The sequence below is a fragment of the Sus scrofa genome, chromosome 13 (assembly GCF_000003025.6).
Source record: "Sus scrofa isolate TJ Tabasco breed Duroc chromosome 13, Sscrofa11.1, whole genome shotgun sequence".
Lineage (NCBI taxonomy): Eukaryota > Metazoa > Chordata > Mammalia > Artiodactyla > Suidae > Sus > Sus scrofa.
Genome location: NC_010455.5, coordinates 84,216,462 through 84,229,848, shown reverse-complemented (window position 1 = coordinate 84,229,848; position 13,387 = coordinate 84,216,462). Strand labels below are relative to the sequence as shown.

The window sequence follows — 13,387 nt, the reverse complement described above, 5'->3', positions numbered from 1 at the left end:
CATAATGTCCGTGAGGATGTGGGTTCAATCCCTGGCCTCACTCAGTAGGTTAAGGATTTGGCATCAGCTGAGATGCCATGCCAGGCCCCAGCATTGCCACAAGCTGTGGTATAGCATTGTTGTGGCTGTTGTGCAGGCCTGCAGCTGAAGCTCCAATTAGACCTTAAAAAGAAAAAGAAAAAAAAGAATAAATAAATAAATGATATTTTTTAGGTGGCTTAAAATTACCTTAAAACATTAATGGATGGTCTAATACAGGCAGGCAGAAAAGTACAGGGAGTCTGTGGAATTTTGAATCTCAACTCTGCCACTTTCAGGGTGACCTTGAATAAATTACTTTGGTTTCTTGTTACCTGGTGATAGGAATGTTCATTTATTTATTCAACAAATACGTGGAGTGCCTACCATGTACCTAGCATTGCTCTAATGGATGGGGACCAGTGAATCATGCTGCATTCATTGAGCTTTCCACTGCAGTGCAAGGAGGCAGAAAAAAACCCATAAATATATAAAATGTTAGGTGGCAGTAAACAGTATAAAAAAATAGATCAAGGTAGGCTAGTAGAGTGATAAGAGGGATTTATTTTTATAGAGTTCAGAGCAAAGGCCTGTCTGATAATGTAACATCTTAAGGAAAGGAGGGAGCCATGATGTCTGGAGAAGAACTTTTCAGACAGCAGGGACCAGACATAGAAGCGTTCTACAGTGGAACCTGCTTGGCAAGAACAGTGTGTAGCAAAGAGGGAGCAGGTAGGAGAGGTGCTCAGGGGGCTGTGGGGAGAGGAGGAGGGAGCAGGCCCAGATCCTACAGGGATCCATTACAGAGTTGGAAGCAGAGGACTGACATGATTCAAAATGCCTTAAAAGAATCACAATTTCTGAGAGTTCCTATTGTGGCTCAGTGGAAACGAACCTTACTAGTATCCATGAGGATGCAGGTTTGATCCCTGGCATCACTCAGTGGATTGGGGATCCAGCGTTGCTGTGAGCTGTGGTGTAGGTCACAGATATAGTTTAGATCTGACATTGTTATGGCTATGCAGACGGCAGCTGCAGCTCCAATGTGACCCCTAGCCTGGTAGCCTGGGAACTTCCCTATGCTGCATGTGTGGTCCTAAAAAAAAAAAAAAAGAATCACTGTTGCTGAGTGGAAGATAGACTGTGGAGGTGGGAGGCCAGCAAGGGATACAGGGGGCCAATTAGGAAACTATTACTGTAATGCAGGCAAAAAATGATCGTAGCTTGGTAAAGGCCTTTGGGGTGGAGGTGTGTTAAGGAGTGATTGGATTCCAGGTGAGTTTTGAAGGCCAAGACAATGAAATTGCTGATGTACAGAGCAAGAAGTAAAGGGTGTTCCCAGAGTTTGGGCCCCAGCAGCAGGAAGCGTGGAGATGCTCTTACTGAGAAGGAGAACACAACAGGAGGGGCTGCTTGCTAGTGGGGAGCATGTTGTGAGAGAGTAAAACAATGAAATAAAGAAGGTGATATAAATAAAACTAGTGTGTTCCTTGCCCACAATAGGCATTTGGCCAACCTTTGTAATAATTCTCTGGTACCTGTTCTTGTTCTCAGTATGCACTTGTGCACTCCCTGCACTCCCCTTCCTTTTTATTCACTACTTCTTAGCAAATCAATAGTCAAAACATCTCCACAACAGTGGGAGATCAGCTAAACCTCACCCAGAAAAACCTCCAACAGACTGCAGAATCAGCAGAGATAGATAAATTGCTTTTTTCAGTAAAGAAAGAAAAATATTTGATACCAAAACAACATGCATGGCAATCCTCCTAGTTCTTCGAAGTCCTCAAAGTCCTTCAGGACTCTAAAAGTTTCCCTGGTACTGGTTGTTCTTTTTTAATAGAAATTCTGTGAAGAGTGAAATATAATATTTTATAAGCATTTTTTTCTTAGAATTTCTGAAGAGAGGCTAGAAAACTGAAAATTGACCTAAAATATCTAATCTATATAAATGCTTATTGTGTATATATTTCTTGGCAAAATTTCCCAGTTGTTTTTGTTCCTTTGCCTAACATTTTGAAGCATAATATTAAAAGGAAATAAGTGATATAAATATATTAGATAAATGTATCTTAGCAATATTTTATCCAAAGCCAACCCCCAAAATAACCAACATATATATAGAAGCATGTCTTCCTATAAAAAATATGCTTGGTTCTTTAAAATTCTTTATTGCAGATTCATTAGAAATGTCAGTATTCAGTTCACATATCTCTATACTCTTAAGAATCATCAGCATTTAATTTATGAGTGTTTTTAGTTGGAAAGATTCTGCTGTTTAAAATTCAATTCAATCCCCTTGGTTCGAGTTGAGGAATACTTACATCTTGTGTTTTTCCCAAAGCCCTCTTCTATGCTCAATTTCCCATAATTAATCAAATCTTTAATCCAAGGTAGAATACAGTCCCTATCACTGCCCCACCCCAGTTCAGGGGCATTAATAACACAGAAAATAACAGAGCCTGGGGATAAATAACACATATGTCCCATGGTTACTACTCCTCTGTCCCCAGGCAGGATTTACTATATGTGTGGCTTCTTACAGCATTTAAAGCTGGGTGTAATGATGGCTTATGAAATAAATCCTGCAACCAGCCAAGAAGCAGCTGAGTGCTCATTATAGGTCGGAAGCATACAAAAACAGACCAGCTTACCTTCCAGGAGTGTTTGCCTTGGATATGTTCATGATATTATTCAGCTGCAGAAAGATGGAGCCCCCAGCTGTGCCAAGGAGGCAGAGGAGCAAACAAGCACCTCTTTCTGTGCTTGGCAAGTAGGAGCATTGGCAGAGTCAACAGAACCCTTGTAGATACCTTAGGTTTATGACTTATGGTTTTTAATACTAAATTATGGTATGATAGGAACTTCAGACTTAAGTACACAGTGGAAAGCAAATATCTAAGCAAATATGCTAGCACTTAGTATAAAATGCAGCAAAGTAGTTGGCACTGATAATGAGAGGCCTGAAGTTGACTATACAGTCTTTTGTTCATGGGTTTCCAAGTATAACTTTCCTAACTTTTGACCAGAGAATCATTTATCCCCAGGAAGAATCTGCTTCTTAATATTTTTCTTTAGCTTTAATCCTGCAAGCTCCATGTTTAAAGTAAGTTGTAAGGTTTACCCAGGTTTCATCATCGTAATTATTAGCAATTTTAACTCTATTGACACCAAGTGCATTTTCTAGCTGGGATATCCCTACCCTTTGACTTAGATGGGAAAAACAATATTGATTTTGACTGATATGTTTTTAAATTTCAGGGATAGTTGCTGTTCTCTTCTGTGGAGTCACACAAGCACATTATACCTACAACAACCTGTCGTTGGATTCCAAAATGAGGACTAAACAGGTAAAAGAAAAAACTCACTATAGGCTTTGTGTCCTTTCTCAGTGTAATGGTTACGTGGCATTTCTGGCAGTGGACTCAGAAAGAATTTGATTAGTAAAGAAAGTAAGCTTAAGTCTTCATTATAGGTTGGATATTTATAGATTGTTTTTCCTTCAGAATAACTATTAACAATTCTCTTAGTAAGCAAAAATATAGTTATAATAGTCTCTCCCTCCTGAGAAATGTGGAATGGAAACTGTCTGTCTTAAAGATGAAAGGCCCACTGTCAGTAATAATTCACAGTCACTTACATCTAAAAGCATTATAAAGCATGTGAGATTGGGTATTATATAGAAAGAAGGAAATGAAGAAGAATAAGGAAGTAATGTTTGGTCTTTAATTGGGTGCTTTCATTTCCAAGTAAATTCAACTGCCAGTTGTCACACAAGCAGAATGTATCTCCCATATGCCAGGAACACATCTGTTTCGGTATTTTCACACAAACACAGATTCATTCCACAAACATTCGCAGCATAGCTTCTCTGTGCCAAGCACTGTGCTAGGTCCTAGGAATAAAAGGGCAGACCCTTTAAGTGATTCATTGTCAAGTCTGTGGAGGATAAAGATGTGCAATGAGCAATTACTTAATCAAAGTGTGGTGAGTACTGTGATAGAAATATCTGTAGAGTTTGTTTGGGGAGAATTTGATAGGGCCTCCTCTCATGCTTAGGATTGGGAAGGTTAGGAGGAAGCTTCCGGAGATGGTAGCCTGATCTGGAGCTTTAAATACAAATAGAGGTTAATTAGGTAAAGATGTAACATCCAGTAGGAGATGAGAAGTAGCAGAAAGGGCATTCAAGGCCAAGGTTGCAGCAGGGCAAAAGCTCTGAAGCAGGTGATTGGAGAACTTTAAACAGTTCTGTGTGGCTAGTGAATGGAGTGAGGCTGAAGTTAGTGGGAATATAGTGAGGGATGAGACCACACATACAGCCAGAAACCAGGTTATGGAAGGACCATCATAACTTTTGAAGAAGTTTAGACTTTGTCCTAAAGGTGATGGGGAGTGGCTTAACAGAAATTTACTGTTTCACAGTTCTGGAAGCTAAGGTATAGATAGGAAGGATTAATTTCTTCTGAGGGCTACGATGGGAAATCTGTTCTATTGCTTGTTCTTCCTTTCTGGTGGTTTCCTGAGGATCTCTTGTGTTCTTTGGCTTATAGACACATCATCCTAACCTCTGCCTTCATGTTCACATGGCATTCTCCCTGAGATCATGTCTGTCTCCAAATTTCCCCTTTTTATAGGGACATCAGTAATATTTGAATAGGACCCCACCTAGCTCCACTATGACCTCATCTCAACTTAAAAATTACATTTTCAATGACTCTATTTCCAAATTAGGTCAGATACTGAAGTACTGGGGGTTATAAATTCAGCATATGAATTTCAGGGGACATCACTCATCCTATAACAGGAAGTCATTGAAGCATCTTAGGTAGAGTAATGTTAGAATAATTGAAGTTCTATTTAAAAATATCACTCGGACAGACAAGAAGAGCATGGATCAAATGATACTTCTATCAGTTAGCTTTTGCTGTGTAGCAAGTAACCCCAGGGGCATTCAACAATAAGCACTTGTTTAGTATGCATCTGCAGGGTTCAGCTCTTTTGATATAGGTTGATGTGGGTGGCTCTACTTGTCTCAGCTAGACTGATTCACTGTCTGTGGTATTGGTGAGACTACATTCTAGGATAGGCTTGGCTGGAGCACTGCAGCCAGTGCATGCGTCTATCATTCTTCACCTGGCAGAAAAACAAACCCCAGTGTGCAAGTTCATTTCAAGCCCTTCCTTGCACCACATTTCCTAAACATCCAAAGGCAAAGAAAACCACATGGCTGAGCCCAAGGTCAAGAGGCTGAGCAAGTCACTAGCCCACAGCAGGAGACCACTGTAAAGTTATATAAAGGAACATGGATATAGAAAATGATGAAGATTTTGACAAAATGGTTACAATCTATCCCAAAATGGAAATGGAGTAGAGAGGCTCCTATAATAGGTTCAATGATGCTGAGAACATCTGATGTGCTGTTGGGGCAATGGGTGTAGAAAAAGCCAGTGAGACATCTAAGCAAACCTGTAATTGACTAGGAATTCCTAAACAGTTTTCAAAGACTTATCTTAAATCTCTCTAAAATGGCTATTATTTGCATTCTTCTCTTGTTGTCATGTCCCAAGCTCAGTTGGACCTGACCCCATCTCTCACCTACCCAGGGACTCAGTAAGGTCACACTCACCCTCTGCCCATCAGAAGACTCAAAAGATGCAATTACAGAAATGTTAAGTATCCTTTATTTTGAAAAAATGAACAACAACAACAACAAAAAACTGATATCAATGCCTTGAAACCACCAATATATACTCTTTTGGGATCTTTTTAATTATGGAAACAGCTAGCATTCTCTAGCGTTTAAAGAGAAACATCTTCGGCTGGTTTTTCCTGACCTCCTATGATTTTCTGAGCATTTGTATTCTGGGAAGCTGTTTAGGGACTTGCACTTTTAAGTCATGCTATCTAGACTGCTCAGCAGAACTTCAAAGATCACTCATCTCATGGCGAGATAGCAGCCCAGCACCTAGAGCAACAAAGCCAAAAATCATTGCCCCACAGCCTTCTGTTCTCCTCTGAATGGCTTGACAAGCCCTCCCTGATGGGCTGCCAGCATCCATTTTTACAGTAGTTTCCATTAAGGAAGGAGATTCTTACAAGTTCATTTTTTAACATCCAGATAATTGATCCCGCCATCTTTATTCCCCCATTGCCTTCTTTCCTGGGTGCCTGGTTCATAGTAGGAGCTTAATGAATGCTAATTCCCTTCCCTTCCCTTCTCATACCTTTCCTCACTTTTTTTCTCTCAGGATCTCTCTTTTTCTATTTATCATTTCTCTTAATATATGCATACATAGCATATATGCATATTTATGCTTGTATACACATGCATACCTCTACATACACATTCCCCACTCTAGTATCTAGAGTCTGAGGTCACTGTTTTTTTAAAGAGTTATATACAATTTTTTTTCTACTGTACAGCATGGTGACCCAGTTACACATACATATATACATTCTTTTTTCTAACATCACATGTTCCATCATAAGTGACTAGACAGAGTTCCAAGTGCTACACAGCAGGATCTCATTGGCAGGATCTCATTGCTAATCCATTCCAAAGGCAATAGTGTGCATCTATTATCCCCAAGCTCCCCATCCACCCCACTCCCTCCCCCTTGGCAACCACAAGTCTATTCTCCAAGTCCATGATTTTCTTTTCTGTGGAAAGTTTCATTTGTGCCATTTATTAGATTCCAGATATAAGTGATATCATGTGGTATTTTTCTTTCTCTTTCTGACTTACTTCACTCAGTATGAGAGTCTCTAGTTCCATCCATGTTGCTGCAGATGGCATTATTTCATTCTTTTTTATGGCTGCGTAGTATTCCATTGTGTATATATACCACATCTTCCTAATCCAATCATCTGTCAATGGACATTTGGGCATCATTTTAAAAGAAATGAGATCTAGTCCTTTAATTAACTTCACAGATCCGAAGTCCTTGGCCACATCTGCATCAATGTGTCAAGCAGTTTGAATTCCATGTGGGAAACCAATTAGAAATTGTAAAGAAAAGCTAAGGCAGGTATTATAGAGATTGCCACTGTTTCCTTTGAAACAGGAAAGGTTTATAAAGTATTATATGATGAAACATGGTTACAGAATACATTATCTTGCTCTGCATCTCCCCAAGTTGTGTTCATTGTCAGTGGGAGAAGTAGCTTCTTTGCCTCCATCCCCAGAACTGTTTAATGGGAGTGAAGGAAATCAGTTAGTGAAGTTCAGGGGAAATCTATGAAAATCAACTTTGTGCTATAAAATCATTAGGTAATATGATTTATAAGGGAATTTTATTCATGGACTGTGCCTATACCAGCTAATCAAACAGCTACATCTGGATACCAAGATTTTGAGATTTAATATATCCTTTATAGCTTCAAGAATTAGAGTGCACTTTTAAAATCGCAGTTTTACTTTAAAATATGTTTTATAACTGACGATGATGACCATCTAGATTCAGGTGAATTGATTTTTCCTTCAACCCATAAAGAAACATGTAACATCACTCTGTGTGTAAAGAGTTTTATATGAACACAGGCCACAATCCCTTTCCTTGTACTCAGAGAGAGTGTTTTTCCTTTAGGGTGTGCACATCTAGCTCTAGAGACACAGACAGACAAATATGGTAAGCCCTGACTTTTGCCCAAGAAACTGAGAACCACTAGAGATACTTGAGATGGACATCAGCACACAGCAATCTGTAAGCCTAGAGGTCTCACCCTGAACCCTCTGGAAGAGTGCATACAGCCCCCATGACCCCACTCACACAAGTCCTAGCCTGCTCCCCAACCCTTTATTCCTCATGCTCTCACCCCCCTAGCAGGCCTGGGAGCTTGTGATCTGCGCCAAACTCCAGGGTATTTCCATCAGCTGTCTCATCCTTGCCTGAGGCTGACTTACAAAACCATGTACTTCTCTAACATCTCTTTTAACTAGAACTTCTGCTTTCCTTCCTGCAGTTTCCACCTAAAAATTACCCCAATAGGCATACATGGCATATAGTATTAATTCAAATAATTAACATCTATGATGCATTAACATGTAGAAAGCATTTTTTTTTTTTTGCAGCCACACTAGGGCATATGAAAGTTCCCAGTCTAGGGGTCACCTATGCCACAGCCACAGCAACTGCAGCCTACACTGCAACTTGTAGCAACACTGGATCCTTAACCCACTGAGTGAGGCCAGGGATCAAACCCTCGTCCTCACAGATACTACATCAGGTTCTTAACTCACTGAGCCACAGTTGGAACTCCCACAAAGTACTTGTTTAATTTTTACTTCTCTACCTAAGAGGTAGATTTTATTGTGACTGATTACCTGCAATCATTCATCTCATATTTCTTGAGAGCCTCTTTTGTGCCAGCCATTGTTCAAGGTTCTGGGTATGAGAGTGAAGGAAAAAGAATTATTAGTGAGGACCTTTAGAGTAATAAATAAGCAAAGCATACAGTGCATTCATAGTAAGTTATAAGGATAATAATAAAGCAAGGAAGGGAGGTAGGAGTGTGCATATAGGAAAGCAGGTTTGCTCTTTTAGATAGGGTGGACATTTGGGACAGAGCTATCCAGCAATTAGGAACAACATATACAACAAAACCCTGAGACAGAGTGACCAGTGTGGCCAAGGTGGTGTGTCTATGAAAGACAGGATCAGAGCGGTAACAAGGGACAGGTCCCAGAGAGTGAACGAGGTAGAAGAACACTGAGGCTTTTAAGTTCAGGCTTGGCATGACACAATTTCAATTTGAAAAGAAAGGAGGTGCCATTTATTACCTGGGGAAGATTGCAAGATAGCACTTTGAGCAACAATCAAGGACCAGGTATTGTTACATTTGAGATGTATGTTATTTACCATAGCAGAGCTGTCGATAGCCAGTTGGATATAGAATTCTGGAGTTGAGGAGAAAAGTCTTGACTAGGAGTATAATTTTTGAAGTTATCATATATAGATGATATTGAAAGCATGAGGCTGGATGAGATCTAAGGAAGTAACAAAGGAGAAATCCAAGTACCAAGCTTTGAGGCTCTCCAATGATGGTAAGAAGTTAGGAACCAGCAAAGGAAACTGGGAGGGAATAGTCAGGAGGTAGAAGGAAAACCAAGAAAGTATGGTGTCTTGGGAGTCAAATGAAGAGTGTCTTGAGAAGGAGCATGATGAATGGTGCCGAATACTGCTGACAGGTCAGGTAAAATGAAGAACATGAATGTCACTGGTGACATTGGTAAGAACCATAGTGTCAGAGTAAAAGCCTGAATGTAATGGGAGGGAATGGAAAGGATAGGAGGAAAGGAATTATGTGTATCAAGTCTTTCAAAGGAGTTTTGCTGTGAGGGGAGCAGAGAAATTAGATGAGAGGTGGAGGGAGAAATGAGACCAAAAGAAAATTCTTTTTATTTTTTAGATGGGAGGAATAACAGTACTTATGTATGCTGATGGGACTAATAAAGAAGACTATGTGTTAGAGGATTTGCCAAGACTTATGAGTGGTAGAGGCAAATTTTGAACTTAGATTCTTTGACTTTGTAGTTCAAACTATTTTGCCTCTTACTAAATACTCTTTGGTTAGTAGATGGAATTAGTAGCTATTGTGGGGCTTAGCATCATTTATTCAGTAAACTTTGAATGGATGGATAGATGAATGAATAAGTGGCTGTCTTTATTAATTTTTCAGCTAATTAGCTACTTATTTTTAATTCTATCGTATTCAAAAGTGTAACAATTTCAGTGCATTTTTTTTTACTAAAATACAGATTGGGATGGACATACATATTTTCATGTGTTTATTTTTGAAAAGCCAGATTCTTTGCCTAGCATTTATGGACAAACAATGACATCTTCATTATAGCGCATTCTTTACAGATGCTTATTTTATTTTCATTCCAGATGATATTTTCAGTGTTTATCACTATTGAATGAAAAGGCAGCAATGCAAATCCAAATTTAAATTTCTGATTAAAAAAAAAAAAGACAATGGAGCCAAATTGGATGTGCTGTGCTTAATTTTTTAAGAAAATTCAAGAAAAAGATTTGGAATGTGGGAGAAATCAGACAATGTGGTTGAAAGAATACTTGACAGAGAGTTCAGAAAGCTGGAGTTTTCCCTTACCTCCATAACTAGTCATGGGACCTTGGGTAATTAATTTATACACCTATGAGCATCAGTGTTCTCATATGTAAAATGAACGATTGAACTCTATGACTGGCTTCGAAGGATGTTGCTCTAAACCTAATATTCTGTGACTTGGCATAGAGCACAAGATATTCATCTGGTTCCCTCTTCCAAACTTCGGTGGGGCAGGGATCACTTGTTTACAAATTGCAATGCATAGGATAAGAGAATGGATCAGAGCTTGCCCTGGCTCTTGCTGACAAATCATTGGGTGGACCGTTTTATTTTATTTGCGTGTTTGTTTTGTTTTTGTCTTTTTAGGGCTGCAGTGCAGCATATGGAAGTTCCCAGGCTGGGGGTCAAATAGGAGCTATAGTTGCTGGCCTACACCACAGTCATAGCAATGCTGGATCCCAGCGGAGTCTGTGACCTACACCACAGCTCATGGCAATTCTGGATACTTAAACCACTGAGCAAGGCCAGGGATTGAACCTGCATCATCATGGATACTAATTGGGTTCTTAACCTGCTGAGCCACAACAGGAACTCCTGGGTGGATCATTTTAATAAGTTGTCAAAGCAAATCCAAGGATGAAGCAATCAAATATCAAAGTCCTGGATTCATCCTGGGATGAAAAGCTTTGCTGAGGGCTGGGTACTTCTTCCTAGAAAAATTCTCTGCCCCTATATGATTGGTTACATTGGATTCCTAAAAGACTGCCTGCCTTTGGGGTGGAAAGTACAGAGCTTATGTTGCTACCATTCAGTCTCAGCTTGAATGAAGAACCTCCCTGCTTTTCTTCTCAAGCATGGATTGGGTGTAGACTAAGCACCACATTGTTGCATGGCAGGCACCGCGGTAGAAGCCAGGGAGACAAAGGCAAATAAAACATAGTTCTCACCCTTAGGAGCTCCTAATATAGCAGGTAACACACACATGCACACAGAGGCACAAACAAGAATCCTATGTGACAGGTGGTAACATAGAGGGTACATACCATGTCGCAGGAACCAGGGGACTGAATTGCTTCCTGGAAGCCAGGTATTCATGGGAAGTTGATTGTGGGTTGGGTGTTTTGGAGTTGGGTATAAAGATAATTAGGAGATAAGCTTGGAGACCTCATGGGGAATGAAAGCAAAGAGAAAGGAGTATGCAAAATCAAAAAACTGAGAAGGAACTGGACAAGTCTCAGAAATGAAAAGGTGGCACCCTCTGACTGGGGCTCAGGTTGCCTTGGAGAAGTAGATAGGAGTGTGTTTGGGCTGCTGGCATAGTTGTGAGCAAGAAAGGGAAACTTGTGGGGGACAGTAGAGAATTAAAATAGAAAAGTGGGAGTTCCCATCGTGGCACAGTGGTTAACAAATCCAACTAGGAACCATGAGGTGCAGGTTCGATCCCTGGCCTTGCTCAGTGGGTTAAGGATCCATCCGGCCTTGCCATGAGCTGTGGTGTGGGTCACAGACGTGGCTCAGATCCCGCGTTGCTGTGGCTCTGGCGTAGGCCGGTGGCTATAGCTCTGATTTGACCCCTGGCCTGGGAACCTTCATGTGCCTCGGGAAAGGCCCTAGAAAAGGCAAAATAAATAAATAAATAAATAATTTTTTAAAATTTTAAAAATTAAAAAATAAAATAGAAATGTGAGTTCAGGGGGACATTTTAGTTTCTCACTGTGCTATGTTTAGGAGAATTATATTCTATAAGGCTAATATTTGCTTAAAGCTTTTAGGTATAGAGATGATAATAATCAGATTTTTGGCTTCCAAAGATAATGAAGGTAGCATCATGGAAGAAATGATATCAGTCTATAACATCAATCTCACTGCTCACCACACTTCCTTCTGATAAATACTTGCATATGTAGCATCTAAATTTACCTTAACCTTTTGTGGCTCTAGATATATTTTTGTGCTGTCAAATCTCTTACAATATTGTGATCCATATGAAAAATTTATGGAAATTTACCATCTGATTTGAATTGGATTTAGGAGTTACTGAATTAATAAATGAATGAATGATGACCATTAACATTCCAAGATAAAATAGAAGGGAAACAATATATGCTAATTAATAGTTTTATGGTTCATTCTGATATGATGCATTAATTTAAAAGTGATGACTTGGATGTATAAAGCAAATTTCTAGAGCGATCCCGAGATACCGAAAGAAAGATCAAGTACAGTTCCATTACTTGTGTGAATTTCCCGCAGTGTGCCTCTGCCTTATTGATTTGCATTACAGTGGGTTTTGATTATGGTTTTATGCAATTTCCTCCGTCACTTTTAACAAAAGCACGTTCCATTCCAGTTACCTGTTCCGAGGCACAGTGGAGAGAGAAAGTCATGGGCAACAATGCCCCTGCCTCCCTGGCTTCTGAGAAGTAAGATCAAAGATATCTTCATAAAGCATAGAATTGCCTTTTTTAAAAAAAACTCTAATTACATTTCTTTTGTCAAGATTTCTACCACTTTTCTTCTTCCCTTCATTCAAAGTACCTTTAAAAATACCATCCTAGAAGGGTTGAATTCATAAATGATAGCGAAGTGTTTAAATTTCTCCTTAGCTAAGCTGGTGATTCTTTTCAATGAAACTCATTATATTGTATAAAGGACATTTAGTAGTTCAGCTAATAAGTGTTCTTTTTTAAATGCTAATGAGAGTGGAGCTCCCACATCATGACAAGAACACACTGTACTTCAGTGCCCAGAAAGAATTATAGTCTGTGAGCACTTAGTTAAGAAGCCTTATTCCAGCAACCAACTTGGACTATAATATGGGCCACAAATGACCATTAGGCACTGGTGACAGTAGGTATCTCCTGTATGTCAGGTACTGGGGCCAAAAAAAATAAAGCTAAGTAAGGTATGAGATGTACTCTCCCTTGAAAATTTTTCATCTATTTTTTTTCTCTGATAAATCTCTAACTGTACTATAACTTCTTTTTTTTGTTGTTGGGTTTTTTTTGTTGTTTTTGTTTGTTAGTTTGTTTAGGGCCACACCCATGGCACATGGGTGTTCCCAAGTTAGGAGTCTAATTGGAGCTAAAAGCTGCTGGCCTACACCATAGCCGCAGCAATGCAGGATTCAAGCCACATCTGCAACCTACATCACAGCCCATGGCAACGCCAGATCCTTAACCCACTGAGTGAGACCAGGGGTCAAACCTGTGACCTCATGGTTATTAGTCAGATTTGTTTCTGCTGCGCCACAATGGAAACTCCTATAATTGTACTATAACTTCTCAATTAAATTTCA

At 39.6% G+C, this 13,387-nt stretch overlaps 1 protein-coding gene across 5 annotated transcripts in view; it reads left to right on the top strand.

Annotated features, from left to right (window-relative positions):
* The window catches only part of SLC9A9 (solute carrier family 9 member A9), a 674,266-nt gene that overhangs the window by 407,030 nt on the left and 253,849 nt on the right, over window positions 1-13,387 (top strand). For all 5 annotated transcript variants that reach the window (XM_021071131.1, XM_021071130.1, XM_021071133.1 and 2 more), the window contains one exon: window positions 3,280-3,368. In XM_021071131.1, the coding sequence (XP_020926790.1) occupies window positions 3,280-3,368 (89 nt within the window). The remainder of the gene's footprint in view (window positions 1-3,279; window positions 3,369-13,387) is intronic.